The 26,463-nt window shown below is 43.8% G+C and overlaps 1 protein-coding gene across 1 annotated transcript in view; it reads left to right on the top strand.

Moving 5' to 3' along the window:
- LOC119977132 (FRAS1-related extracellular matrix protein 2-like) overlaps positions 1-26,463 on the top strand; it is a 276,399-nt gene that overhangs the window by 13,204 nt on the left and 236,732 nt on the right. Inside the window, exon 2 of the mRNA XM_038817762.1 lies at positions 3,082-3,171. Coding sequence (XP_038673690.1) covers positions 3,082-3,171 — 90 coding nt within the window. The remainder of the gene's footprint in view (positions 1-3,081; positions 3,172-26,463) is intronic.

The following is a 26,463-nucleotide window of genomic DNA, read 5'->3' as shown; positions in this document are numbered from 1 at the left end:
CCAGGGACCTCACAGTCGACCCCAGTGTTGGATAAGCTCCCACCCACTTTGCAGCTGTCACTCTGGAAGGGCAATCTCTCAGCAGTGATATCAGCACAAGCCCAGCAAGCTTCCAGGACACTGGAAGCGCTGTCTGCATACCAACAGCCAGATTCCTTGAAACCTAGAGATTTCAGCTATGAAGGGCCGCTGGTAAGGCCTGCGAGCAACCCCTTCCAGCCCTTGGTTGAATTTATCTGGGACCCTCGTGTCCTCTCTGCTGCCCCTCTGCGACTGGCACTATGGATGTTAATGGTGACCTGAGCACTCATCTCCAATACCCCATTTGGAGATGAGGTTGTCAGGTTCTCGTTTTTATATAGCTGCTGTAAATAGACCCAGGGATGTCACGCCGGCAACCAATGAATATTCAGTGAGGGGGAAGTCTCTGGGAGGCCTCACTAACGATATTATAATGTATTTAAACGAGGGTCCCGGCCTTCCGTTACGCCACTGTTGGAAAATTGGAAATCATGATCTTGCCAGCGAGAATCATGTTTCCTGATTCTCGTCATATTTTCTACCCATGTCACCGTTCTCGCTGACAGCTAACGCAGGCTCAAATTTCTGCCTATTGTGGCTGCACTGGCAAATCGGGACTCTAATATTACAGTTTAGCAATTGCTGTACAATGTAGTCTGGTCCTGACTTCCAACACAATTATATTGTAATGCTATATGAGTAATGTTCACTATCTTCTTAATAGAGATGACCTTGTGTAATGACTTTTTAAATATGTTGCACTTAGAAATGAGTTCAACTCAAAACAATGTCAATTAAAATCTATATTTACATTGCAACAAGTGCTATTTACAATTTTATGGTTGGGGAAACTGGGCAGTACGGTACATTATTGCACCATCCATCTACTTTTGGAACCTGGGATGAAACCTAGCACTATTGATTGATTGATAAAGTTTTATCTCCCTTCTGGCTGAAGAGGCCTTCTGTGAAATAACCTTGGACAGTCAACTTCATTTCTATTGGTGTGCATGCAAAACACTTAGAAGCCAGCATAATAATAATGATAAAACATGGCAACCCTTAGCTTAAAGGTGATAATATATATTTTTTAATGTTTAATTTGGAGAAATACAGAAGTATCTTGATCTTAGTCAAGGCCTATCAAAAAACTGAACAGAGTTTCTTAGGCTTTACAAATGGTTGGTGTGGGACTGCAGTAGTAGAATGTATTCTTCTGACGTTGCGGTTATAGATCACAGTGTCAATTCTGGGCGGTCCATTATCAAAAAGACTCAAAAGCCATGGGGTGTGAACAGGATAGATTCACGAGGAAGATGCCAGAGGTGTGAACAGTAGTTATGAGGAATTACTGGAACTATTTCCACTGGATCAAAGAAGGTTAAGAGGAGATTTAATAAAAACTTTTAAAATGAGGAAATTGAGTGCATTGGGAAAGACTACTCCTCTGATTGGGGAAGTGAAAGGTCATCAATTTAAAATATTCGCTGAGAGTTGAGAGAATCTAGGAGACTTTTCTCTTACACAGAGAGTTGTTCGAATATGAACTGTTCGAATATGAATAAAAACCATTGCATTTTCAGCAGAAATTGAAGAAATACCTGAAGCAGAAAGGGGCTATTGAGAGGAACCAGGGCAATGGGATTAGTTTTGAATTGCTTTAGCAAAACACTGGTAAGGACGGGATTGATTAAATTGCCTTCTTCTGTAAACTCTGGCTCTAAACATAGGTGTAGACTTGGGCTTGGTGGAGAGGGGGAGTGATGATCATCAGATCTGGCCTACCAACAATCAGATAATCTCTGTTCAGTTTTTTGATATGCCTGGACTAAGGTCAAGTGTTTTTCTCCCAAGTTAAGCATGAAAAAATATCTATTTACACCTTTAAGCTGAGGGTTGCCATGTTAATTGAGTTTTCCTAGACCTCAGAGTCCCAAAAGTACCCAAGTCCCTATTCCTTTAAAATAAGTATTGGGGGTGTGCAGTTTATCAGATAGTAATACGCTATCAATACAAGATGATCTAATGGTCGTTATCTAACTTCTCTTGGGTCTGCACACAGCCCACATAAAGCAACAGAATTTCTGTTTTTTTCCTATCTGTGTAGGTCAGGGATTTGGGGGGGGGGGGGGGGGGGGTGGCGGTGGTAGTGGCATCAATAATATGCTGCCAGGTGAGTCTGGAGGCTGATGGTCCTGAGCTACACTAGACAAAAGGTTTGCACTTAAAATATTAATTTTCCTGTTTTCACCACAGAAACTGCGACCTGCTGATTGTTTACACTATCTTATTTGTTGGTAAATGTCCTGAAGTTTTGATTACTGCTCTGATTGGTTGGATATGTTGAACATCAAGTCTACTAAATGAACTCTATTAAGCTACCTAAGTGTCTCAAATGTTTGCCTCTGCAAAATCACTCCGTGAATCCAGAGCATGATTAGAATATTAAATTACAAATCAGATTCAAAATAGCTTGAAAAACGACAGCAAGGCAGGTCAAACATCTACTTTAACTAAGCGTTTGCTTATTTCATTGTAACTTTTCCCCACACTTAAATTAATGGGCTTTGACAATGTTTCTGTGGTGTTGGGATGTTGCCGGTTAAGAATATGTGCCTTTTGGAGGAAAGGCTGATGACATTTCCATTTTTCAAAACTAATTCATAATGTTGGATTCAAAAGAATCATTGTGTTTCCTGCTGTGTTCTTAAGCAGCTGTTAAGGAGCACACAAGTGTGACCCTGGATTAGATGCCTTCTGGTCTTCTTAGCTTCTTTCCCACCTGCTCTTTGGCACAAATCCATGTTTCCAATCAGTGCCCTCTATTGTGGCATATTTCACAATTCCAGAGCATTTATTCAAAATTACTTAAGGGTTCCTAAGTAGCACCGTCATTATGTAAATCAGCATTCCAATTATCTACATGTCTGACTGACCCACGATGACTACTCTAAAAGCAGATTTCATTGATCACTGATGGAAACGTAGTAACAAAAGTAATGTGAGAAACAGATCCTAATGCACCTTCCTTAAAATACTAAACCGTTGTTGATATTCCAGGGGAAGTTGATGACATGAAGATCTGCTATGTGTTGAAGGAAGGGAACAATGCAACAAGTGACGTATTCCACTTCTCTGTTGAAGACCGTGGTAAGTGATTCTGCCTGATGCATGTAAATCCAGGCTGGTTAATAGTATTGTTCTTTCTATAGTGTGTTTCAGCTGCCAGATGTTCCTTCCCACTTCAACTATTGCAGGGTTTTTTTCTGGCAGACGTCAAGGTGTTATTTCCCACTGTGCTTCATGCTCCAATTTCCAAGTGTTTTCAGGCTAAACATGCCAGAGCATTTACTTAGGTCATGAATTTTTAGAAGATTTTTCTTCATTGTTTGCTCCCTAATATTTGTATTGTATGTAGATAGAAATGTGGAGCATTTTTAAAATCTTGCACGTGCTGACTAAAACCTTTGTTTTCAGTATTGGAGAAATAGTAGGAAAACATCAGCTGAAGAAATGTGACTGCTGAAATAAATGTTTTAACTTTTCCTGTGCTATACACAATTTTCTCCCTATACCCCCCCCTTTCTTTCTCTCCAAGTAAGACTTTCATAACATAAATTTCTCAGCTTTTGGTTTGAGAGCCATTTACTAGCATTGTACATTCTACTGCGCTGTTCCCACAGAATAGGTTAGTACCTTTCTTGTTCAAGGAGAATCATTCTTGCATATTGGTTAAATCACCATTGTGGAGGAGAACTCAATTTGGGTCACAATCTCCCATGCTCTATCACCTCAGGACATTGGTTATCAAATTAGAACCAGATAATGTCTTGGCATGCAGAGTGCAAACCAGAAACAGGAGATTCGATGCAGACGAACATGCTATGGCCTCCCTCCGTTTCACCTCAGTCCGTTTCACCCCAATCCAAGATCTACCCCTGGGCTGGTTCGGCATTGGAGCAGCAAGAGGTTCCTCAAGCCCTGATCATAGCAACGCTCCACATAGCTCCATGCAAATGACAGCTGGGGCCAAATTTCAGAATAAACAGGGATGAATTTGGATGGAAAAGTGAATTTGTTAGTTTCAAAAGACCTCTTTGAGATCTCTTCATTGATTCTACTCTCTGTTTCTTTAAAATATATGGCAGCATGGAATATAGTATAGGGAAATTTGAAGTTATGCTCCTTTGTGGGAAGAATAAAGATGCTGAATATTATTTAAATGGAGAAAGCTTCAGCACAGAGGTATTTTGGGGTCCTCATTCATAAATCACAAAAGATTAGCATGCAAGTTCAGCAGGTAATAGGGAAGGTGACTGGAATGTTGGCCTTTACTTCAAAGAAAATGGAGTGTAAAAATAGGGAAGCTTTGCTCGAACTATACAAGGCACCAGTCAGTCGACACCTGAAATACGGTGAACAGATTTTGTACCCTTACCAAAGGAAAGATATACTGGCTTTGGAGGCAGTCCAGAGAAGGTTCACTAGATTGATCCCGGGTATGGAGGCATTTTCTTATAAGGAGTGGTTGAGTAGGTTGGGCCTGTACATTGAAGTATAGAAAAATAAGATGTGATCTTAGTGAGAATTATTGGATACTCAGGGGGCTTGACAAAGTTGATGCTGAGAGGTTGATTTTCCTTGTGGAAGAGTTTAAGACCAGAGGGCACAATCTCAGAGTAAGGGGTCACCCATTTAAGATTGAGATGAGGAGCAATTCCTCTCTCAGAGGTTAGTGAATCTCTGTAAGTCTTTACCTGTAGAGGCATGGTTGTTAAGTATGTTAAAAACTGTAATAGTGTCATGGGAGTGTCCCTTTAAGAAATGTTTTTGTCTTATCACATGGCTTCAGTGGTGCCATTGTGTGGGTGGAGCTGGTCTGTGGCTCTTTGAGTTTTACTTTTGCTTTGTGATTGGGCTGGTTTTTGAACTGCACAGGTTGAAAGAAGTCTCTCTCTATCTTCATTTTAAAAGCTGGTTCCAGACTGGTAACAAAAAAGAGATAATTGTTTTCTGGAAGAAATTCAAACCCGCTTTTTGAAAAGGGGAACAGAGAATCACTATCAAGTATCATATCAGTAAGAATACCGTGTGCTGGGCCACATCTTTGAAAAGGGATTTCTGGTTTTACTTGAATTTTGTTATTGAATTGGAACAGTTAAGGGGAATTTATTGAGGATTATGCATAGATTACTGTAGCTGTGTGGGGACTTTATGGTTGTAGTTGATAAAAATTCTTACTGTGTGTGTTATACAAATGTTAACTAAATTCGTAAAATAAAGCTTGTTTTTTGATTAAAAGCACCTAGAGAACTCTGCTGAATAACACCTGAAAGGCACGCTCTTATGCTCATCGTAGCCAAAATCACTAAACAGTTAGAGGTCAGGTGAACTCCATAATACACTTTTGAGTTTTCTAAACCTTGGCCCATAACAATAGACAGATTTATAATAAGTAAGCAGGAAATTGGAGTTGAGGATTATCATATCAGGTCAGTCATGATCTCATTGATTGGCAGAGCAGACTCAGTGGGCCAAATGGCCTACGTCTGCTGCTATGTCTTATGGTCTTACATATTGATCACTTGATTCTTCCATGTGACACAAGCATTTATAATTCCTAAATGGACCTAAGAAATATTTTATCAGCAGTAATGCTGCAGTCTTCAGATTTTTAGTTTGTAATTCATGAGGATGCTTTCTCTGCAGTTATTTCAGAATATTTTGCAAAAGAGGGAAACCTGGACCAGACTGGTACAGGACCTGGGGTAAAAGTAGCTCTTGTTTTACATTTTCTGCATCGAGCCATTGCCTGGATGTAATTTACAATGTAGATTATGATTTAACGTATCTCTAATTCAGTTTAGTCAAATTCCTGACAATATCATTAAATAGCCTGTCCCAATGAGAAAAGATACCTCACAAACTCATCCTTTGGAGGATTGCGAAAAATTAAAAGTATTATGCATAATTTTTGTTATGATATCACTTTCAAGTGACATGGTGATGCAAGGCTATATTATTTATCACATTGTTCTGTAGATTTGTGAAGAGAAAATAAGTTAGCAATTTATTTTTGAGAAGACCCATTTCAATGTGCTCCTTCCTTCTATCCAGTGAAGTACAATTCATTTTCACACTCTTTGCAAATAGTTTGGAAGATGATATTAAATCATTCTTTCTGGAGTTGAAACTATTTCTTGTGAGGACCTATTGTGCTTTGGTGCTGTGCTTTATGTATAATTTTGAAATGATTTGGCAATTAAGATTTTACATTGCAAATTAATTGTTATGAGATGGTTATAGACAGTGGGAGAGTTTGATTTCAAGAGGCATAATGATGTTTGCTGACATTGCAATAACTATTTCACAGTACTTGCCAGGTTTAAGAACAATTTTGAAATATCAAAATAATTTGTAAATATTCACAAAATGAGGTAGCAAGTTTTGTAATTTTTTTAAATGAAAGGTCTTGTTTGGATCGAACAATATATCATGTGTTAACATGTTTTTCAATTTGTTCATGGGATATGGACATTTCTGGTTGGGCCAACATTTATTGCCCATTCCTATTTGCTCTTGAACTGAGTGAATTTCAGAGGGTTTTCATCTGTTTTCAAGAATCAACCACATCGCAGTGGATCTGGACTCACATGTAGGCCAGACGAGGTAAGGATGGAAGGTCTCCTTCCCGAAAGGGTATTAGCGAACCAGATGTGTTTTTACAACAATCATAATTACAGATTTTTATTGAATTCACTATCTGTTGTGGTGAAATTCGAAACTAGGTCCTTGGAGCATTACCTTGAGTTTCTGAATTGCTAGTACAGTGACTACACTACTATGCCACCTCCTCCCCAATATTTGAGAATGTGACAGAGAAGTGAATGGTTCAGAATAGAAATCTCTGTTGAGAGTAGGAACTCTGCCTTGCCTTCTTTCTTTACCTGTAATTATGTACGAGAAAACGTCAATATGGCTAATCGTCAATGCTTGCCGGTGGTATTTTAACCAGGAAAGGCATTAAACATGTTGTGGTGCAGATAGGTGTTTGCTGAATGTCAGACGTTCAGACTAATTTGTTCATATATTCCCAGTGGGAGGTCAGTAACCACAGCGCTGTTACAGGACTTTACATTGCAACAGTGACTTCACTTCAGGCTGTAACATGCTTTAGGTTGTTTTGAGGTTGTGAAGGGCACTATATTAATATAAGTTATTGTCATCATTTATTACTACCTTAAAGCACAGCCTATGATAATTTCAAATAATTGAAGATCACTGAAGGGAATTAAATTGGTTGCATTTAGAATTTAGCTTTACTTGTGATTTACAGTATTTTAAGTTGCTCCACGTTCAGAAATTCAGTTAATCCTTTGACCCTTTTTAAATACTTGTAAATTAATTGACTTCAGTGAAGCCTCTGACTTTAAAGGAATATACATTGAAGTCAAGATTAGTAATTCACCAGGCATCCACCAACAAAATTCACAATAATAATGAGGTTTTACCACGGGATGCATGGCACTCACATTGATCTGAAATTGCTGTTTCAACTTTCTTAATGGAGACAAGAATCTTGTTTTCAAGTAGAAATATAGAAAATAAGTGCAGGAATAGGCCATTCAGCCCTTTGAACCTGCTCCACCATTCAACATGATCATGGCTGATCTCAACGCCATGCACCAGCACTCTCCCCGTATCCCTGTTGTTGCTGAAATAGTGGAGAGAAAGCTTTAGACAGATGTGTAAAGTGTGCATGCTCCTGTCATCCCATGACATGATTTTACACCTTTTAGAATTTAATCCTGTAATGTTTTCTGAATTAAACAGAAGCAAAATTTGAAAGTGACCAAAACATTGGAATTAAAATTCTAATTTTTATCTTTAACTCCTTCCCTGGTCTTGCTGCCACTGGACTAATAATTCAGAGGCTTTTTCCCAGGGTAGAGGGGTTAATTACTAGGGGGCATAGGTTTAAGGTGCGAGGGGCAAGGTTTAGAGGAGATGTACGAGGCAAGCTTTTTTTACACAGAGGGTAGTGGGTGCCTGGAACTCGCTGCCGGAGGAGGTGGTGGAAGCAGGGACGATAGTGATATTTATGGGGCATCTTGACAAATACATGAATAGGATGGGAATAGAGGGATACGGACCCAGGAAATGTAGAAGATTTTATTTTAGATGCGCAGCATGGTCGGCACAAGCTTGGAGAGTCGAAGGGCCTGTTCCTGTGCTGTACCTTTCTTTGTTCTTTGTTCTCAGGCTAATGCTCTGGAATGCACAGGTTCAAATTGAATTCATTAGTAGCGACCACAACAATTAAATTGACTGTTGTAGAAATCCACCTGGTTCACTAATGTCCTCTAAGAAAAGTAATCTACCATCCTTAACTGGTCAACTCAGCATGACTCTATGACAGTAACAATGTGATTGATTCTTAATTGTCCTCTGAAATCACCTTGCAAGTAACTCAGTTCAAGAGCAACAAAGGATGGGCAACGTATGATGGCCTTGCCAGTGACACCCATGACCCATGGAAAAAAAACACAATAAAGGGCCATTATGAAATTGAAAATGAAATGAAAATCGCTTATTGCCATAAGTAGGCTTCAAATGAAGTTACTGTGAAAAGCCCGTAGTTGCCACATTCTGGCGCCTGTTTGGGGAGGCTGGTACGGGAATTCATGAATGGGTTTATGATCATTAAGAAGGCTAGGCACAATAGAGCATGGATGCCACTATTTCTTTCTCTAACTGGTAGATCACTGCAGTTGCGAACTGTTTGATTTATTGGCTTGGCTGAGAAATAGTGATAATTTTGAGATTGTTTTCCACCTACGCCAAAGCAGCCTGTGCAACCATGGGCATGATGTCAGGTTTGAAATTTAATGCTGAGCTATGAGAGGAGAGTTAAGAGATATGACTGAAACATTGGTTGAAAAGATGAGGTTTACAAAAGGTTTTATGTGTGTAAAGACGGACAGAGGCAGAAAAATGATTTGCAGATTTGCTCTCACTTCGCCAATTAGGCTGAAGTGGAAGTAATAAATGAGGAATCTGGGCCAGGATTCTCCCCTACCCGGCGGGGCGGGAGTCCCGGCGTAGCGGAGTGGCGCCACCACTCCGGCGTCAGGCTTCCCCAAAGGTGCCGGAGTGGTTGGCGCCACGGCGACTGGCACCGAAACCGACGCCAACGGCCTTTGATGTCCGCCCGCTGGCGCCGGGTTGGTCGAAACGCCTTCGCCGGTCCGCGCATGCGCCGGTGCGTCAGCTACCGCTGATGTCACCACCGGCGCATGCACGGTAGAGGGGTTCTCTTCTGCCTCCGCCATGGTGGAGGCCGTGGCGGCGGCGGAAGAAAAAGAGTGCCCCCACGGCACTGGCCCGCCCGCCAATCGGTGGGCCCCGATCGCAGGCCAAACCACTGTGGGGGCACCCCCCGGGGTCCGATCGCCCCCCCCCCCCCCCCCAGGACCCCGGGGGCCCACTCGCGCTGCCAATCCCGCCGCCACCAGAGGTGGTTTAAACCACGTCGGCGGGATTGGTCTCTCAGCGGAGAGACTTCGGCCCATCGCGGGCCGGAGAATTGTCGCAGGGGGCACGCCGACCGGCGCGGCGTGATTCCCACCCCGCCAATTCCCGGGTGGCGGAGAATTCCAGCCACGGCGGGGGCGGGATCTTTGCCGGGCCCGGGCAATTCTCCAACCCTGCGTGGGGTCAGAGAATTTTGCCCCTGTATCTAGTCAGTCAGTTTGACCTCAATGGTGGCGAAACTATTGGAAGCAATTCTGAGAGTCAGAATTAATCTGTATTTGGAGAGGCAGGGATTAATCAAGAACAGTCAGCATGGCTTTGTTAGGGGCAGGTCATGCCTGACCAACTTGATTGAGTTTTGTGAAGAGGTGACCAGGTGTGTAGATGAGGGAAATGCATTTGATGTAGTCTACTTGGCCTTTTGCAAGGCTTTTGATAAGGTCCCATATGGGAAACTGATAGAGAAGGTAAGAGCCCATGGGGTCCAAGGAAATTTGGCAAATTGGATCCAAATTGGCTGAGTGGCAGGAAGCAGAGAGTGATGGTCAAGGGGTGTTTTTCTGACTGGAAGCCTGTGTCCAGTGGGGTCCTGCAGGAATCAGTGTTGGGGCCCATGCTGTTTGTGGTTTATATAAATGATTTCAATATGAATATAGGAGGTTGATTAGTAAGTTTGCGGATTATATGAAAATTGGTGGGGTGGTAAATAGTGAGGAGCTAGCCTTTGATTACTGGAGGATATAGATGTGCTGATGGAATTCAATCCAGATAAATGTGAGGTGATGCACTTGGGCAGGACAAACAAAGCAAGGGCATACATGATAAATGCAAGACCCTTAGAAGCACTGAGGATCAGAGGGATCTTGGTGGGATCTACCCTTAAGGTAGCAGAACAGGTGGTACTGTGGTTAAGAAGGCATATGATATACTTCCCTTTATTAGTTGAGGCATATAGGGCGAGATTCTCCGCACTCCCGACGGTGCGGAGAATAGCGTGGCTCGTAAAATTTTACGGCCACGCTGTTCCGACGCCCTCCCGCTATTCTCCCCCCCCCCCCCCCCACGCCCAACTCCCGACACGAATCGCTGCCGCCGGTTTTTTACGGCCGGCAGCGATTCACAGCTGATAGATGGGCCGAGTTCCCAGCCCTTTACGGCTGTTTTTACGAACGGCAAACACACCTGGTCTGGCCGTTCGTAAAAACGGCCGTAAACACTCGCATTTTATAACCATGGCACCGATTGGCATGGCAGTACCACGGCCGTGCCAAGGGTGCCGTGGGCCCGATGCCCGCGCACTATTTGTCCTTCCGCCGCCCTGCAGTATCCATTCGCGGGGCGGCTGAGGGGCATCCCGGCCCGCACATGCGCGGGTTTCGCGCAAATACGCGATGACGTCATCCGCGCATGCGCGGGTTGGAGTCTTCCAATCCGCGCATGCGCGGCTGACGTCATATGACGCGTCAGCCGGCGCTAACTCGGGCAAGCGGGCTTAACGAAATTCATTAAGCCCGTGATGCCGGAGCTTACGGCGTCGGGCTGCTAGCCCCGACCGGGGACCAGAATCGGTTCCCGGTCGGGAAGGGGGGGGCTGGCGTCAAACCCGCCCGGATTTGACGCCAGCCTTACGATTTCTCCCCATATGGGAGAATCTCGCCCCCTATTTATGAGCAGGATGGTTATGCTGGAACTGTATAAAACATTAGTTAGGCTACAGCTAGAGTATTGAGTGCAGTTCTGGAATCCATATTGGAGGAGGTATGTGATAGCATTGGAAAGGGTGCAGAAGAGATGTACCAGGATGTTGCCTGGGTTGGAGAGTGTTAGTTATGAAGAGAGATTGGATAGACTTGGATTGTTTTCCTTGGAGCAGTTGAATCTGAGGGAGGACACGATTGAGATGTATACAATCATGAGGGGCATAGAGTAGACAGGATCAAACTTTCCCCTTGGTGATTCCAGAGCATACAAGGCTATGGATCACGTGCTGGAAAGTGGGATTAGAATGGTTAGGTGGTTTTTTTTAACTGGTGCTGACGCAATGGGCCGAAGGGCGTTTTCAGTGCTGTATGTTTCTGTGACTCTGGATTTGGGTGATCCACTTGCAAAATATTCAAAATCTGGTGATTGGAAACAAAACTTTTAAATGTTTTATTTGTGCCTACTCAATCTTTTTTCCCCCATTCTCTCTTCTTCACTCTCTATCTTGTATTTATATAATTCAGTTTAATTTACTTTTACTTCTCATAACCAATTATGATATCCTACAACTCAACTGATTTTTGCCCTATTACTTTGACATTTGTACTTGCATGAGTCCATTGCCTTTTGAATAACAAACTGTTGTTACAAAATCTATTTTTTCAGTCACACATGTATAAAAGAGTGACCTGTTCGCCAGACCCTTCAAACTCATTTGGTGGGAGATTCACTCATTTTGGTTTACAAGTAGATGTCACCTACTTTGACGTATTTTACTAAAAATAAACACAGCTCCAAATGTACAAACGAATTAGCAATTTGTCTCACTCTGGTTGACCATAAATCTCACCCGAACATCTCAGAAGTTGACAGGCTTAATGGTCGCTTCAACACTTGTCAAAACAGGAAGGCTGCTGCTTAATGTGTCACTGATCAACAACCCCATAGCCCAGAAAAGTCCAATTTTCCAACACTGACATCTTTCAACTTGATGTGGGCAAGTATTTACCTTGACTTATTTTTAATAATAAATTATTGCCCTCATTTGAGGCTATAGTCAGTTATGCACAATGCATACAGACCCATACCCTAATAATTTGCTTGAGGGTATAAATCAGTTTGTTGCGACGCTGCAGATCCTTTGCTTCCCTCAGGGGTCTTGCCAGAAAATTGCTGTCACTCCTTACTGGTCCTGTTTTACTGACACAGTTGATGATTTCTGGGAACAAATTCTTTGCTGGAACTGTAAATAAGAAATCTTGCACTTTCAATAGCTTGGAATTACTAGCTTCAGTACAGGGTGTTGGAGTGAAATGCTGTCCAGTCGGAGTTGTATCTGAGACCAGTATTGAAAAGGTCAAGTGGGGAGGTGAGAGTGTTGTGAACTGGAAAGATGGAGTAAACGCTTGTGGTTTATTGTGGGGGCAGGGTGTGTGTTTGTGAGAGAAATAAAGAATCCTTCTCTTGCGATTTAGCTCAGCGTTGATTTCTATAATTCTGACAAAGTACATATGAGTTTAAACAACAAACTCAATTCCAGAAATCCCAACGTAATTTGATTTTGCGTTGTAATAATATGTCAATTTTTCAAACAGATGTCTGGGAGGAGGGCTCAGCACTCAGTTCAAATAAAGATATATTTTTGTATTTGTCAAAATAGTGTTTGATAGGCAGCTTATTCCAATTTAGGAATTTCTTCAGTTATGGTCAAAGCATTTTTCAATTTGTTCAAAAACGGGGTAATTCAAAGAAGATAGCAATTCCAGGTAGTTGTTGCAAACCATCCGGTAAGAAAATGAAAGGAACTGTTGTGCTTATTACTTATTTGTCACGGATAAAATTATATATGGGCAAGATTCTCTGGTCCGCCAGCCGAGTGTTTCTTAGCCACATGGCGGCGGGATTCTATTTTCCAGTGTAACCACCCCATGCCACAGTGTAACCACCCCATGCCATCCTGAAATCCGCTGGTGGGGTACGCTACCGGTAGGAAAATTGAATCAGAGAATCCCAGCCATGTTTTATTGCTGTCCATGATCAATGTATTTTGTATGTGAGCTATGGTTGAGTGGCCAGCGACAGGAAGTTGGGATAATGGGTAAGTACTTTAATTGAGGGGCGGCGGGGTGTGACTGGTGGTATACCAAAGGCATCTGTTGGGGCCTCAATTATTCACATTATTCATTAACGACTTGGATGATGGCATAGAAAGTCAAAGATCCAAATTTGGGGCGGCAGGATATGACTAGTGGTATACCAGAGGGATCTGTGTTGGGGCCTAAATTATTCACATTATTCATTAACAACTTGGATGATGGCATAGAAAGTCAAAGATCCAAATTTGCTGATGATACAAAGTTAGGAGGCATTTTAGACATCCTAGATGATAGCACAAAATAGCAATGAGATATTGACAGACTAAGTGAATGGGTAAAATTGTATCAGATGGAATTCAATATAAACAACTGTGAGGATATTCATTTTGGACCAAAAAAGGATAGAGCAGAGTACTTTCTAGATGGGAAGAGGTTAAGTACAGTGGATGTCCAAAGAAACTTGGAGGTTCAGATGCATAGATCCTTATAATGCCACGAACAAGTGCAGGAAATAATCAAAAATGCTTATGGAATACTAGCCTTTTTATCTCGAGGATTGCAGTATAAAGATGCAGATGTTTTGCTGGAGCTTTACAAAACCCTGGTTAGACCCCACGTGGAGTATTGTGAGCAGTTCTGGGCACCACACCGCCTGAAGGATATATTGGCCTTGGAGGAAATGCAACGCAGATTTCCAAAAATGATACCTGGACTACAGGGGTTACATTACGAGGACAGATTGCACAAAGGCAGGTATATGGAGTTAGGTCACAGATCAGCCATGATCTCATTAAATGGTGAGACAGAGTCAAGGGGCAGAATGTCCTACTCCTGTTCCTATGTTCCTTGTGTATTTTCATAATTTGGGGTGATTGTCCCAACATTAATAATTCCAACATCAAGCTTTGTTGTGAGTTTTAAAATTAAGGAGGGTTTTTTTAATTCCACATTTGCCTTTGCGTTTAAAAATATGGCGTCTCATTATTTTGACTCATACACACTATCATTCATAAACATTAGGTACAGTTGAAGAAAACAATGATTATAAAGTATAATCAGCAGGATTCTCCCTTCCGGGGACTAGGTCCCCACGCCATCGGGAAAACCGGCGGCAATGACTCCAGCTCAACGGGCCCCCAAGGTGGCTCCAGCCAGCGTCAAAGGGACTCTGTGAGTTCACGCATGCGAGGAAATGCCGGCCAAATTCCGCGCATGCGCAGACCGGCCAGCATATTTTGGAGTATGCACTTCTCCGCTTCGGCCATGGCGACGCCCAGCAGGGGCCGGCGCGGAAGGAAGAAGTGCCCCCACGGAACAGCCCGCCCGCAGATCGGCGCGCCCTGATCACAGGCCAGGCCACGGTGCCCCTCCACCCCCACCTCCCCGGGGTTGGATCCCCCCCCCCCCGCTGAGGACTGCCCCCGCCGACTTACCTGCTAGGTCCCGCCGTGTGGGACAAATGCATAAACCACGCCGGCGGGACTGGCCAAAAATGGACAGTTGCTCAGCCCATCAGGCCCCAGGGTGATTTGCCGGGGGGGGGGGGGGGGGGCGCTGCCAACGGCCCCCGACCGGCATGGCGTGAATCCCACCTCCACCCAAAAAACGCCGCCGGAGAATACGGCAGCCGGCGTCAGGGCGGCGGGCGGTCGGAGAATCTCGGCCAGTGTCTCAGTCTGTCTTTCATGGTCGGCCTGTAGTTTCTTCGATGAGTTGATGCTTTTTGTTAAGTGATGGTCTTGTAAGCAGGGGGTACACAATAAGCTGAAAGGCTTCTTGTAGTTGAACTTCTAGGTTTACTTGGGTGAGTTTTAAGTTGGAACAGGTTGGGCAGAGTTTTTCTCCCAGTTTAAGTTATACTGTTTTATTACTCTAGCTGTGTAGCTGATTTGCAGCTAGTTTGATAGCAGTATGATGGATTTGGATAGAAGTCTCTGCAAGCAGCATTTATTCTTGTAAAAAGCTGACCACAAACATGTCGGGATCACAATTTGAATCTATTTAAATATCATTATCAGGCCTCTACATTAGATATTCTCCCCATTGTCCATTCCATCATGCCAATGTGAATCATGGCAGGTCTCCCATGACATGCACCTGGTGAGCAGAACCCACTGGAGGCACACAGGTGTGTGCAGCCCAGGCAGTAACCTGCCCCCCCCCCCACCCCCCTCCCATGATAAACGGAATAGTTGACATAAAATGAAAGATTTCTCTGTTCACTTGAAAGCATTGCATATGTTTGGGCAAATAAGACTAGCCTCTGTGATTTAGGATGTTGGTCACCTGAGAGAGTAATTGGAAATATGAGGGGCAATTTTAACTCTGCTCACTTGTTCCACATTCTTCTTGCATTTTTTAACCTGCTGTTCCAGGCAGGTGGCAAGGACACATAGCTGGAGTGGAATGTTAAGCACCTTCCCCTCCCTTCCTCCTGCTGAGTGAGTGGCAGGTACAAGGAATGTATAATCGGGTACCATGGTAGGAGTGCAGGGCCTGTTGCATACCTACCTCTGCTGTTACTTTATCAGGGACAGGGGAGGCGTTGGGTGACCCACCACTCTTTGGCCAATTGAGGCCAATTAATGGTCAGTTGAGTGCCCTCTCCACCACCATAGGTATTTTTCCAGTGGGAGGTGTTCACACCACATGGCGAGGCCACTGGTGAAACCTTTTGTCAGGCTTGAAGGGGAGGGCTTCTTTTGTTAGGTCGTCCTGTGCCCAGCATAGGCTTTTTCACCCCCCCCCCCCCCCCCCCCCCCCCCAGTGGTATCTCCCCCACCTTCGACATGTTCTGAGCCCCTAATCAACCTAGTCATAGTCTTGTGGGCCTTGCAGACTGACCAAGCAGAGGTGTTCTCACCTGAACTTCTCAGCCAAGGGGTAGGGCCACCACCATTGTGTAAAATTATGACCTTGAAATGTAAGGTGTCCTTTTTTAAATTTGCTGATCAGACCTGATGATGTCATTAGACCCCAAATGTAATTTGGAAGAGGAGCTTGGGTAAGGGATTGACTTAGGTCAAGGACCTGACATTCCACTTATACCCAGTTACCATTTCCAGTTTTGGGTAGGCACCCAACCAGGCACATAGATGAGACCGGGAAGTTAAAGTCACTTGGGCCTTATGCTGCCAAGATAGGTGGCTGGGTAGGAACAGGGGGTGGTTGGTGTTTGCCTTGGCCTTTGCCCATCTGTGTCTTATTTTGAGTTAAAATTGAGGCTGTGGAATCCAATAGTACTTGGTGTAAAAAAAAAGGAAACAAAACCTCAAAAGAGCATTCCAGATTTTGAAGGGGAAAACAAGTTTGTGAAATGGAGGGAAGAGAATGCCTTTGTAAACTGGAGGAGTGGTGTTTAAAGTGGATGAGCATCTCCAAATTTTGGAAGCCAAAATTGACCTGAATGAATTAAGAATATTTAAAGAGGAGAATATGTCAAGAAACCGGGATGTGTTAGAGAGAATAGAGTTTCTTAATTGGAGAAAGGAAGGAATGTCTCTATTCTCTACAGCGAGCTTTGCAAAGGAATGAGTACCTGTATCATTTGGAAGGATGGAAGGTGAGCATGCCTTTATGAACTCTGAAGTTATTTGGTAGAGAAAGGAGTCTCTAGTCTGGGGAAATGATTAGAGGGAGAATGCCTTTGGAATTTGGAGTGAAAAGAATGGAGGATGATTCTGGACTTGGGGGGGGGGGGGGGGAAGGGTTTGGAGGCAACAGTGCCTCTGTTAAATAGGAACTGGAGCGAAAGAACAACAAAGAACAAAGAAAATTACAGCACCTGAAAAGGCCCTTCGGCCCTCCCAGCCTGCGCCGTTCCAGATCCTTTATCTAAACTTGTTGCCTATTTTCCAAGGTCTACTTCTGTCTGTTCCCCACCAGTTCATATATCTGTCCAGATGCATCTTAAATGATGCTATTGTACCCACCTCTACCACCTCCGCTGGCAAAGCATTCCAGGCACCCACCACCCTCTGCGGAAAAAACATTCCACGCCCATCTCCCTTAAACTTTTCCCCTCTCACCTTGAAATCATGACCCCTTGTAATTGACACCCCCACTCTTGGGAAAAGCTTGTTGCTATCCACCCTGTCCATTCCTCTCATAATTTTGTAGACCTCAATCAGGTCTCCCCTCAACCTCCGTCTTTCCAATGAAAACAATCCTAATCTACTCAACCTTTCTTCATAGCTAGCACCCTCCATACCAGGCAACACCCTGGTGAACCTCCTCTGCATTCTCTCTAAAGCATCCACATCCTTCTGGTAATGTGGCGACCAGAACTGCACGCAGTATTCCAAATGTGGCCTAACCAAAGTCCGATACAACTGTAACATAACCTGCCGACTCTTGTACTCAATACCCCGTCTGCCTTTGACAAGGTGCCTCACGGGAGACTGCTGAGTAAAATAAGGGCCCATGGTATTCGAGGCAAGGTACTAACATGGATTGACGATTGGCTGTCAGACAGAAGGCAGAGAGTTGGGATAAAAGGTTCTTTTTCGGAATGGCAACCGGTGACAAGTGGTGTCCCGCAGGGTTCAGTGTTGGGGCCACAGCTGTTCTCTTTATATATTAACGATCTAGCTTGACGGGACTGGGGGCATTCTGGCCAAGTTTGCCGATGATACAAAGATAGGTGGAGGGGCAGGTAGTATTGAGTAGGTGGGGAGGCTGCAGAAAGATTTAGACAGTTTAGGAGAATGGTCCAAGAAGTGGCTGATGAAATTCAACGTGGGTAAGTGCGAGGTCTTGCACTTTGGAAAAAAGAATAGAGGCATGGACTATTTTCTAAACGGTGACAAAATTCATAATGCTAAAGTGCAAAGGGACTTGGGAGTCCTAGTCCAGGATTCTCTAAAGGTAAACTTGCAGGTTGAGTCCGTAATTAAGAAAGCAAATGTAATGTTGTCATTTATCTCAAGAGGCTTGGAATATAAAAGCAGGGATGTACTTCTGAGGCTTTATAAAGCACTAGTTAGGCCCCATTTAGAATACTGTGAGCAATTTTGGGCCCCACACCTCAGGAAGGACATACTGGCACTGGAGCGGGTCCAGCGGAGATTCACACGGATGATCCCAGGAATGGTAGGCCTAACATACGATGAACGTCTGAGGATCGTGGGATTATATTCATTGGAGTTTAGGAGGTTGAGGGGAGATCTAATAGAAACTTACAAGATAATGAATGGCTTGGATAGGATGGACGTAGGGAAGTTGTTTCCATTAGCAGGGGAGACTAGGACGCGGGGGCACAGCCTTAGAATAAAAGGGAGTCACTTTAGAACAGAGATGAGGAGAAATTTCTTCAGCCAGAGAGTGGTAGGTCTGTGGAATTCATTGCCACAGAGGGCGGTGGAGGCCGGGACGTTGAGTGTCTTTAAGACAGAAACTGATAAATTCTTGATTTCTTGAGGAATTAAGGGCTATGGGGAGAGAGCGGGTAAATGGAGTTGAAATCAACCATGATTGAATGGTGGAGTGGACTCGATGGGCCGAATGGCCTTACTTCCGCTCCTATGTCTTATGGTCTTATGAAGGCAAGCATGCTGTATGCCTTCTTGACCACTCTATCGACTTGCGTTGCCACCTTCAGGGTACAATGGATCTGAACTCCTAGATCTCTCTGTACATCAATTTTCCCCAGGACTCTTCCATTGACTATATAGTCTGCTCTTGAGTTAGATCTTCCAAAATGCATCACCTCGCATTTGCCTGGATTGAACTCCATCTGCCATTTCTCTCCCCAACTCTCCAATCTATCTATATTTTGCTGTATTCTCTGACAGTCCGCCTCGCTATCTGCAACTCCACCAATCTTAGTATCATCTGCAAACTTGCTCATCAGACCACTTATACCTTCGTCCACATCATTTTTAAAAAAATAAATAAATTTAGAGTACCCAATTATTTTTTTCCAATTAAGGGGCAATTTAGCGAGGCCAATCCACCTATCCTGCACATCATTTGGGTTGATTGACGCACACACGGGGAGAATGTGCAAACTCCTCCCAGACAGTGACCCAGAGCCGGTATTTGAACCCGGGTCCTCAGCGCCGTAGGCGTCCAGATCATTTATGTATATCACAAACAACAGTTGTCCGAGCACGGATCCCTGTGGAATACCACTAGTCACCTTTCTCCATTTTGAGACACTCCCTTCCTCCACTACTCTCTTGTCTCCTGTTGCCCAGCCAGTTTTTTTATCCATCTAGCTAGTATACCCTGAACCCCATACGACTTCACTTTTTCCATCAACCTGCCATGGGAAACTTTATCAAATGCTTTACTGAAGTCCATGTATATGACATCTACAGCCCTTCCCTCATCAATTAACTTTGTCACTTCCTCAAAGAATTCTATTAGGTTTGTAAGACATGACCTTCCCTGCACAAAACCATGCTACCTATCACTGATAAGTGTATTTTCTTCCAAATGTGAATAGATCCTATCCCTCAGTATCTTCTCCAACAGTTTGCCTACCATTGACGTCAAGCTCATAGATCTATAATTCCCTGGATTATCCCTGCTACCCTTCTTAAACAAAGGGACAACATTAGCATTCATTGTCGCATGAATTGAAGGCTGGGAATGCTTTTGAAATGGGGAGAGATTGGATGAGGCATAGGGCCTCTAAAAATATTTTTCCATTAATTTGTTGTATTAAAAGTTGATTGTGAAGTTTAAAAAGTGTTTAAAATTAGCCACTCCACATAATGGGACAAATGTTCAAATTTTACAAAGTGGATCTTTCTGCCAATCTTCTTCACCTGCAGCCCTTCATGTTCCGTTGGGCATGTTAGAGGTGAAGCAAAGGAATCATCTAACAGTAATATGTACAATTCCAAATTTGCTATCTACAGATCATTCATGGTGTGTTTATTCTCATGTGTTAAATCACTAAATTTATATGAACATCAGCTGCCTTGTGGTTTCAGGTTGTGCACAAGGGTTGTCTCGGTCATCGAAAACACCGCTGGGCAAGCTAGTCAAGATCATGGGCTAGCACAGCAGTATGAGGCAAACAGAAGGAATATCTGCAAGAAACCCTATTATATGTTTCAGGCAAATGTGTTAACTAAAACTGATCCTCAGACACATAAATTATAGTGTTCGATGTATAAAACATATCCTGAGGCAGAAATTTGGGACTTGCTTCAAAATATTTGGCAGCCTTCCAAGGAAGCACTAAGCTAGAAAGCTGTCGAAAGTACAGAGCGCAGTCTAATCAAATCAGAATACATTGAACAAAGATAAGTGATGTAATGAAGCTCACTAAACAGGTAGGATTTCTTCTCTCAAATATTTGAATTATTACATATGAGGACTCAGTCCAGCGCTGCCACAGTCGGGGAAGAGCCTGCCATAGACGTTGTCAGGGGCTGGGGGCACTGTTGTGGCTGGTCCGGGGTGTGCGAGCAGGCCAAATTGGAGGGACACTATTTTGCAGGCCGGGTCCGCGAGCGACCGGCGGCATGTTGCACGGCGTGGCTGCTGCAGGCTACCACCGTGCACATGCACGTCCATGAACAAGCGAATTCTCCGACCCTATCGGCAGCTAAAGCCGGGTGCTCTACGCTGCCTTGCTGCTAGCCCCCAGCCAAACTGAGGATCAGTGGCCATTCCCACGCCGGCGTGGGACAATAGCCTAAAAATCGGAGAATCCAGCCCTTTGCCTGCATTATCACATGCAAACGGTTGGCTTAATTCAGCTTTGCACCCCTCTGCTACACGTTAGCTCCTTGCACAAAGGAGTTGACTCCCAGGAAGATTAGGCTGGAGTTGAAAAGCTCAGCTCTAAGCTATGTTAAGCAAATAATAAGAGCCAATTGGAAGAGTGCTGTTCAGGTTAAAGTAATATCCTGTGTCATCCAGCTCCTTGGTATTCTCCAAAGAATGCATTCCAGCTCCTTTTTGTGTGTCTTAAATTAAAACGACAAAATAATACCTTTAATACCTGCCATAGTACAATGTAGAAATGTAAACCGGTAATTGAATCGACAGTACTAGAAAGACCAGTGTCCACATTTTAACTCCAGGCAAGAGTAATACAGACATTGGCCAATGCAGACAGGAATCCATTCAACCATCGGCAGTGTGACGATCCAGAATTTTTAACTAAGGCCCCATTTGTGTCGATCTCCTTGACTGAGCATGGCGAGAAGCACTGACTGGGTGATGGGCGGGAGTGGGATTTCGAGCAGCAGAAGACCATTAGCCATGAACTGAAGGAACAGGGAGATAAGAATCTGGTAATTTTTTTTATTATAACAATTTCTTGTTTGGTAGCTATTGCTTGTAAAAACGGCATGATAAAACTTGTCAAACACACCAATGAAAAGGTAATTACGACGTGTTGAGTTCCTGTGATTGCTTTGATATCAGATACTTTTTAAGTGATTCATACAGAAGTACTTCCCAATAATTATAGAAGATATACAGCTGCATTATTTTATGTGAAAGATCAAAAGATTTTCATTCTTTCTTAAACTGGCTCTTACCTTAATGTCATACAAGACCAAATAACCCCAAAACTTGCCTGGTGAGTGCAGCTCAACACCATCCAGGTAAAAAAAAATCCAAATGGGCAAAGAAAAGTGATATGATTTCCACTTTGACTCCTGGTATTTTTTTGTTAATTTGAGATAGATTTTTACTGTAAAATACAGGATATGATTTAATAATCAGAACGATGCTCATGTACCAGTGGTCACAGCCAGAGGATTCAGGGTAAACCATTTTGGACAGATATAAGGAGACATTTCTTCACCCAAAGAGTGGTGAGCCTGTGGAATTCATTACCACAGGAAGTAGTTGATGCTAAAACATTGAATATATTCAAGAGGTGGCTAGATATAGCAATTGGGGAGCATGGGTTTAGTGGTAAGGGGAGAAAGCAGGATTAGGCTACTGAGTTGGATGATCAGCCATGATCGTGATGAATGGCAGAGCTGGCTCGAAGGGCCAAAAGGCCTCTTCCTTCTCCTATCTTCTCTGTATCTATGCTGCATGGCAGGTACAGACCTGCCAAGTCTGGAGTGTCTTTTGGAAGATTTGGGGGTGAAATTGACCTTGGACATCAATTTTAATGTGGAGACCTTGATAGCAACAGCTGCAATTTTCTTAGTCCTGCTCTTGCAGGATTGGTGCAGGACTTCTGCCCACTGTTTTGACTCTGTCTTGACTCAACAATGTGCAAAATTGCTCAGATATGTCCTGTCTACAAAAGGCAGGACTTCACCTGAATATATTCTCAATCATCAGCAAAATGATAGAAGGTACCATTGACCAATTAAATATTGCATACTCAGCCACAACCTGGTCGTTGATGCTCAGTTTTGTGTCCCATCAGAGCCACTCAGCTCTTGATCTCATTACAGCCTTGGTGAAAACACGGGCAGAACAGCTGAATTTCAGAGGTATGGTGAGAGCAGATGACATCAACAGTACTTGACCGAGTGTGGCATCAAGGAGCCCTGGGAAAATGGAAGTTGATGTGTATCAGGGGGAGAACTCTCCAGTGGTTGCAGTCAGACCCAGCACAATGCAAGATGGTTATGGTTATTAGAGGCTAAACATATCAGCCCCTGGACATCACTGCAGGATGGTAATGTCCTTGGACCCGCCATCTTCAGCTGCTTCATCAATGACTTGTTTATTACTATTAATGAGTTCAGAACTACCTGCAACATCTCTGTTTCTGAAGCAGTTCATGCCTGCAAGCAGCAAAACATTCAGGCTTGAAAAGTGGCAAGTAATATTTGTGCCAGAAAAGTACCATCTCAACCAGAGTGAATTGAAACATCTCCCCTTGGCATTCAGTGGCATTTACATCACTGAATATCCACCATCAACATCCTGGGATTACAGTTGACCAGAAACCTAATTGGGCCAGCTGTATAAATACGGTGACTGTAAGAGCGGGTGTCTGGGAATTCTGCGGCGAATAAAACACTTGTCTTCCCAAAGCTTGTCCAGAATCTACAAGGCTACAAGGCAAAAGTGAAGAATTTTGGGGAGAGAGCAGGTAAATGGAGTTGAAATCAACCATGATTGAATGGTGGAGTGGACTCGATGGGCCGAATGGCCTTACTTCCGCTCCTATGTCTTATGGTCTTATGGTCTAATGTGATGGAATATTCTTCACTTGCCTGGATGAGTGCAGCTCAACACCATCCAGGTTAAAGCAGCCTGCTAGAGCCACAGGGATCTGGTCAGCACCCCATGCACCATCTTAATTGTTCACTCCTTCCACTACTGGCTGAAAGTGGTATAGTGTGAACTATACAAGAAGCACTGCAGCAATTCACCAAGCCTTCTTCAACGGCATGTTCCAATCCCAGGACCTCTACCACCTAGAAAGACAAGGCCATAGTCGCATGGGAACACCACCAGCTACAACATCCCCATCAAGACACACACCATCCTGACTTCAAACTGTTTTGCCATTCCTTCACTCTCACTGGGTTAACAACTTGGAATTCCTTGGCTTACAGCACTGTGGGTGTTCCTGCACCAGGTGGACTGCAGCAGTTACAGAACGCAGCTCACCTCTACTTTCCAAGGGATGACCAACAAATGCTGGCCTAGCCAGCTACATTCCACAAAAGTATTTTAAAAAAAGATTATGATAGGCCTTTTCACATAATTTTGCCAATGCTATTGCTGCCTTTCTGCCCAGTTTGGGGGGGGGGGGGGGGGGGGGGGGGGTAGTGAAATAAAGTCTTGGGTGAATTTTACGAGGATGGGGAATGGATTAACCACACCCCTGACCTATAAGTTAGTCGGCAGCTCACCGACCACAAATGTCCACAGCGATTTTAGCTTTAAGGACTTCCTTTGGGGGGGTCCCATGTGCCTATTGGTAGCACCCTTCCACCCCACCAAACGTGATAGCTGTTGTGTTATGAGTGAGTTTGGTGTCTCATTGATGAGATCTTGAGACGCGTATTCAAACATGGACACGTTATTGGTATTATTTAACTATGTACAGATCCCAGTTACTGCTGTGTATGGTGCTGCTGCCATGCAGGTTGATTCCTTCTGGACTGGGCTCCCAGTCTGTTACTATGTGACTCCATACATAATAGCATGGATGGTATTATTCTCCAGTCCCACATTGAGCCATCTTTACAATAAAATGTCATGCAGGTACACACAGCAATAGCCCATTGTATGCCTTTCCCCAGCCTCTTTAATGCCATTCTACTCCCACTCCTTGCTGGCATGTTGCAGCTGTTATGGCCCAAAGTCCCTGGGACTTGCTTTAAGTCCCTTCTGCACTTTCATTTTTTTGTGCAGTGACTGCCACTCCCTCCACTCCAGCAACCTGTCCTCAATCGCGTACCCATATTGTTAGCCTGGCTGAGATGAGCTAACTCATGTTATTTTGCTCTTAACAACTAATTTATAATTGATGTAAGTTTGCATAATTTTACTCATCACGAATAATGGAAATACATAATTGCATTGGAGCAAGGATTATCAACTTCATTTTGCTCCTTAAAGATAGTTTGCTTCATGTAAGTAATTTCAAAGTGCCAACTTTGGGAATCATCAGCTCAAAATAAAAACTAGTATCGTTGGTCTGTGGCCTGGCAAATTCTAATCTCTGACACTTTGGGCAATTTGGGCAACGCATTCGCTCATTTGCAACACTAATTCTGGCAAGAATTATGAATGAATCAGAAGTGCACAATATCAAATGCAGGTGAAAAAATGTTGAGTGAAATTCAATATTTTAAAAATTTACTTTTCTTGAACTCTGTCAGAGAGCAACAATCCCTGAATCTATAAATATCTACCTCAACTAGTAATGGTTTCGTTAAAAGTCGCAAGGCCCGACTGTGCTAATCCTGCACCTATGTTGGGGGATTGGTAAATGTCAAAGCCCAAGGTCTCTTAGCTCCATGATGCTTTCCTCACATTTTAATTGTGCATTAGCTTTGCTTTGATTCAAATTAATAAGCCATGATGATAAACAGAAAAGGTGTAGTGTACCCTAATGTGATTGTCCATGGATGCAAAGCTACAATCCACATGTTTTTGCTTGTTTGAACAATTTAATATCTGGCTGCCTCCCTAATCAAATTAAAAAGTCACATTCTTAACAGAGCCATGGTGGAGGATGTTTGCATTTATTGATTTTGACTTAATTTCAGTTCTTAATGGATTTGCAGAAGCTCGCTTCATCACTCCAAGAAGTATTTAAGAAGTGGGTTTCCTCCGGGTGCTCCGGTTTCCTCCCACAGTCCAAAGATGTGCGGGTTAGGTGGATTGGCCATGCTAAATTGCCCGTAGTGTCCTAAAAAGTAAGGTTAAGGGGGGGGTTGGTGGGTTATGGGTATAGGGTGGATACATGGGTTTGAGTAGGGTGATCATTGCTCGGCACAACATCGAGGGCCGAAGGGCCTGTTCTGTGCTGTACTGTTCTATGCTCTATTATGCATGCTTTCAATTCCTGACAGAAACCTGCTGCAAAGTTTCTGCAAATGAGGTTTACAAAATGCTGCCAATCAAAGGGCAGAATTTTAAGGTGCCTCTGCCAGCTGACTTTCAGGAAAGGGGCCCCAGAAATTCCCCGCGTGGCCTTTCCACTGACATGTCCACAATTTTATGTGGGGCGGGAAGAGAGTTGTGGGAAGGGTGCCATATCCACGCTCACCCCAATTGAGGCTCATGGGTGACCAATTTTTAGGGCTGGCAAGAAGAGTTCAGAGGCGGGGGGTACCTGGCAGGTCACCTTGCCTATAGTCTCGGGTGGGAAAGGATGTGGACCCTTCACTTGGGGACTCCCCCTCGCCCGATGAGGTCAGCTTCCCATGCACGCTTCATTCCCTTCACCTCTCCATCAAGACACCGATGCCTCTCTCCCAGCCCTTGGGCATCACCTGCTCTCCCCTCCATGTGACCCCCTGCACTTAGCTGATTCTGAACTCTGGGATTTGGAATCTGGGGATTTCTTGTGGTTCGGTACTGGTCATTGCTGCTTTTCATTTGATTTTGCATTATAGAGCCCTGGGATAAAAATTAGTCATGATCCATTTTAACCAGTGCATAAAGGGCCTGGAAGCCCTCAGGATGTTCTTCATTCTCACTTATATCATTT

Source organism: Scyliorhinus canicula, chromosome 14 (assembly GCF_902713615.1).
Source record: "Scyliorhinus canicula chromosome 14, sScyCan1.1, whole genome shotgun sequence".
Taxonomy (NCBI): domain Eukaryota; kingdom Metazoa; phylum Chordata; class Chondrichthyes; order Carcharhiniformes; family Scyliorhinidae; genus Scyliorhinus; species Scyliorhinus canicula.
Note: the sequence above shows the minus strand (reverse complement) of the source record. Positions and strands in the feature narration are given on the sequence as shown.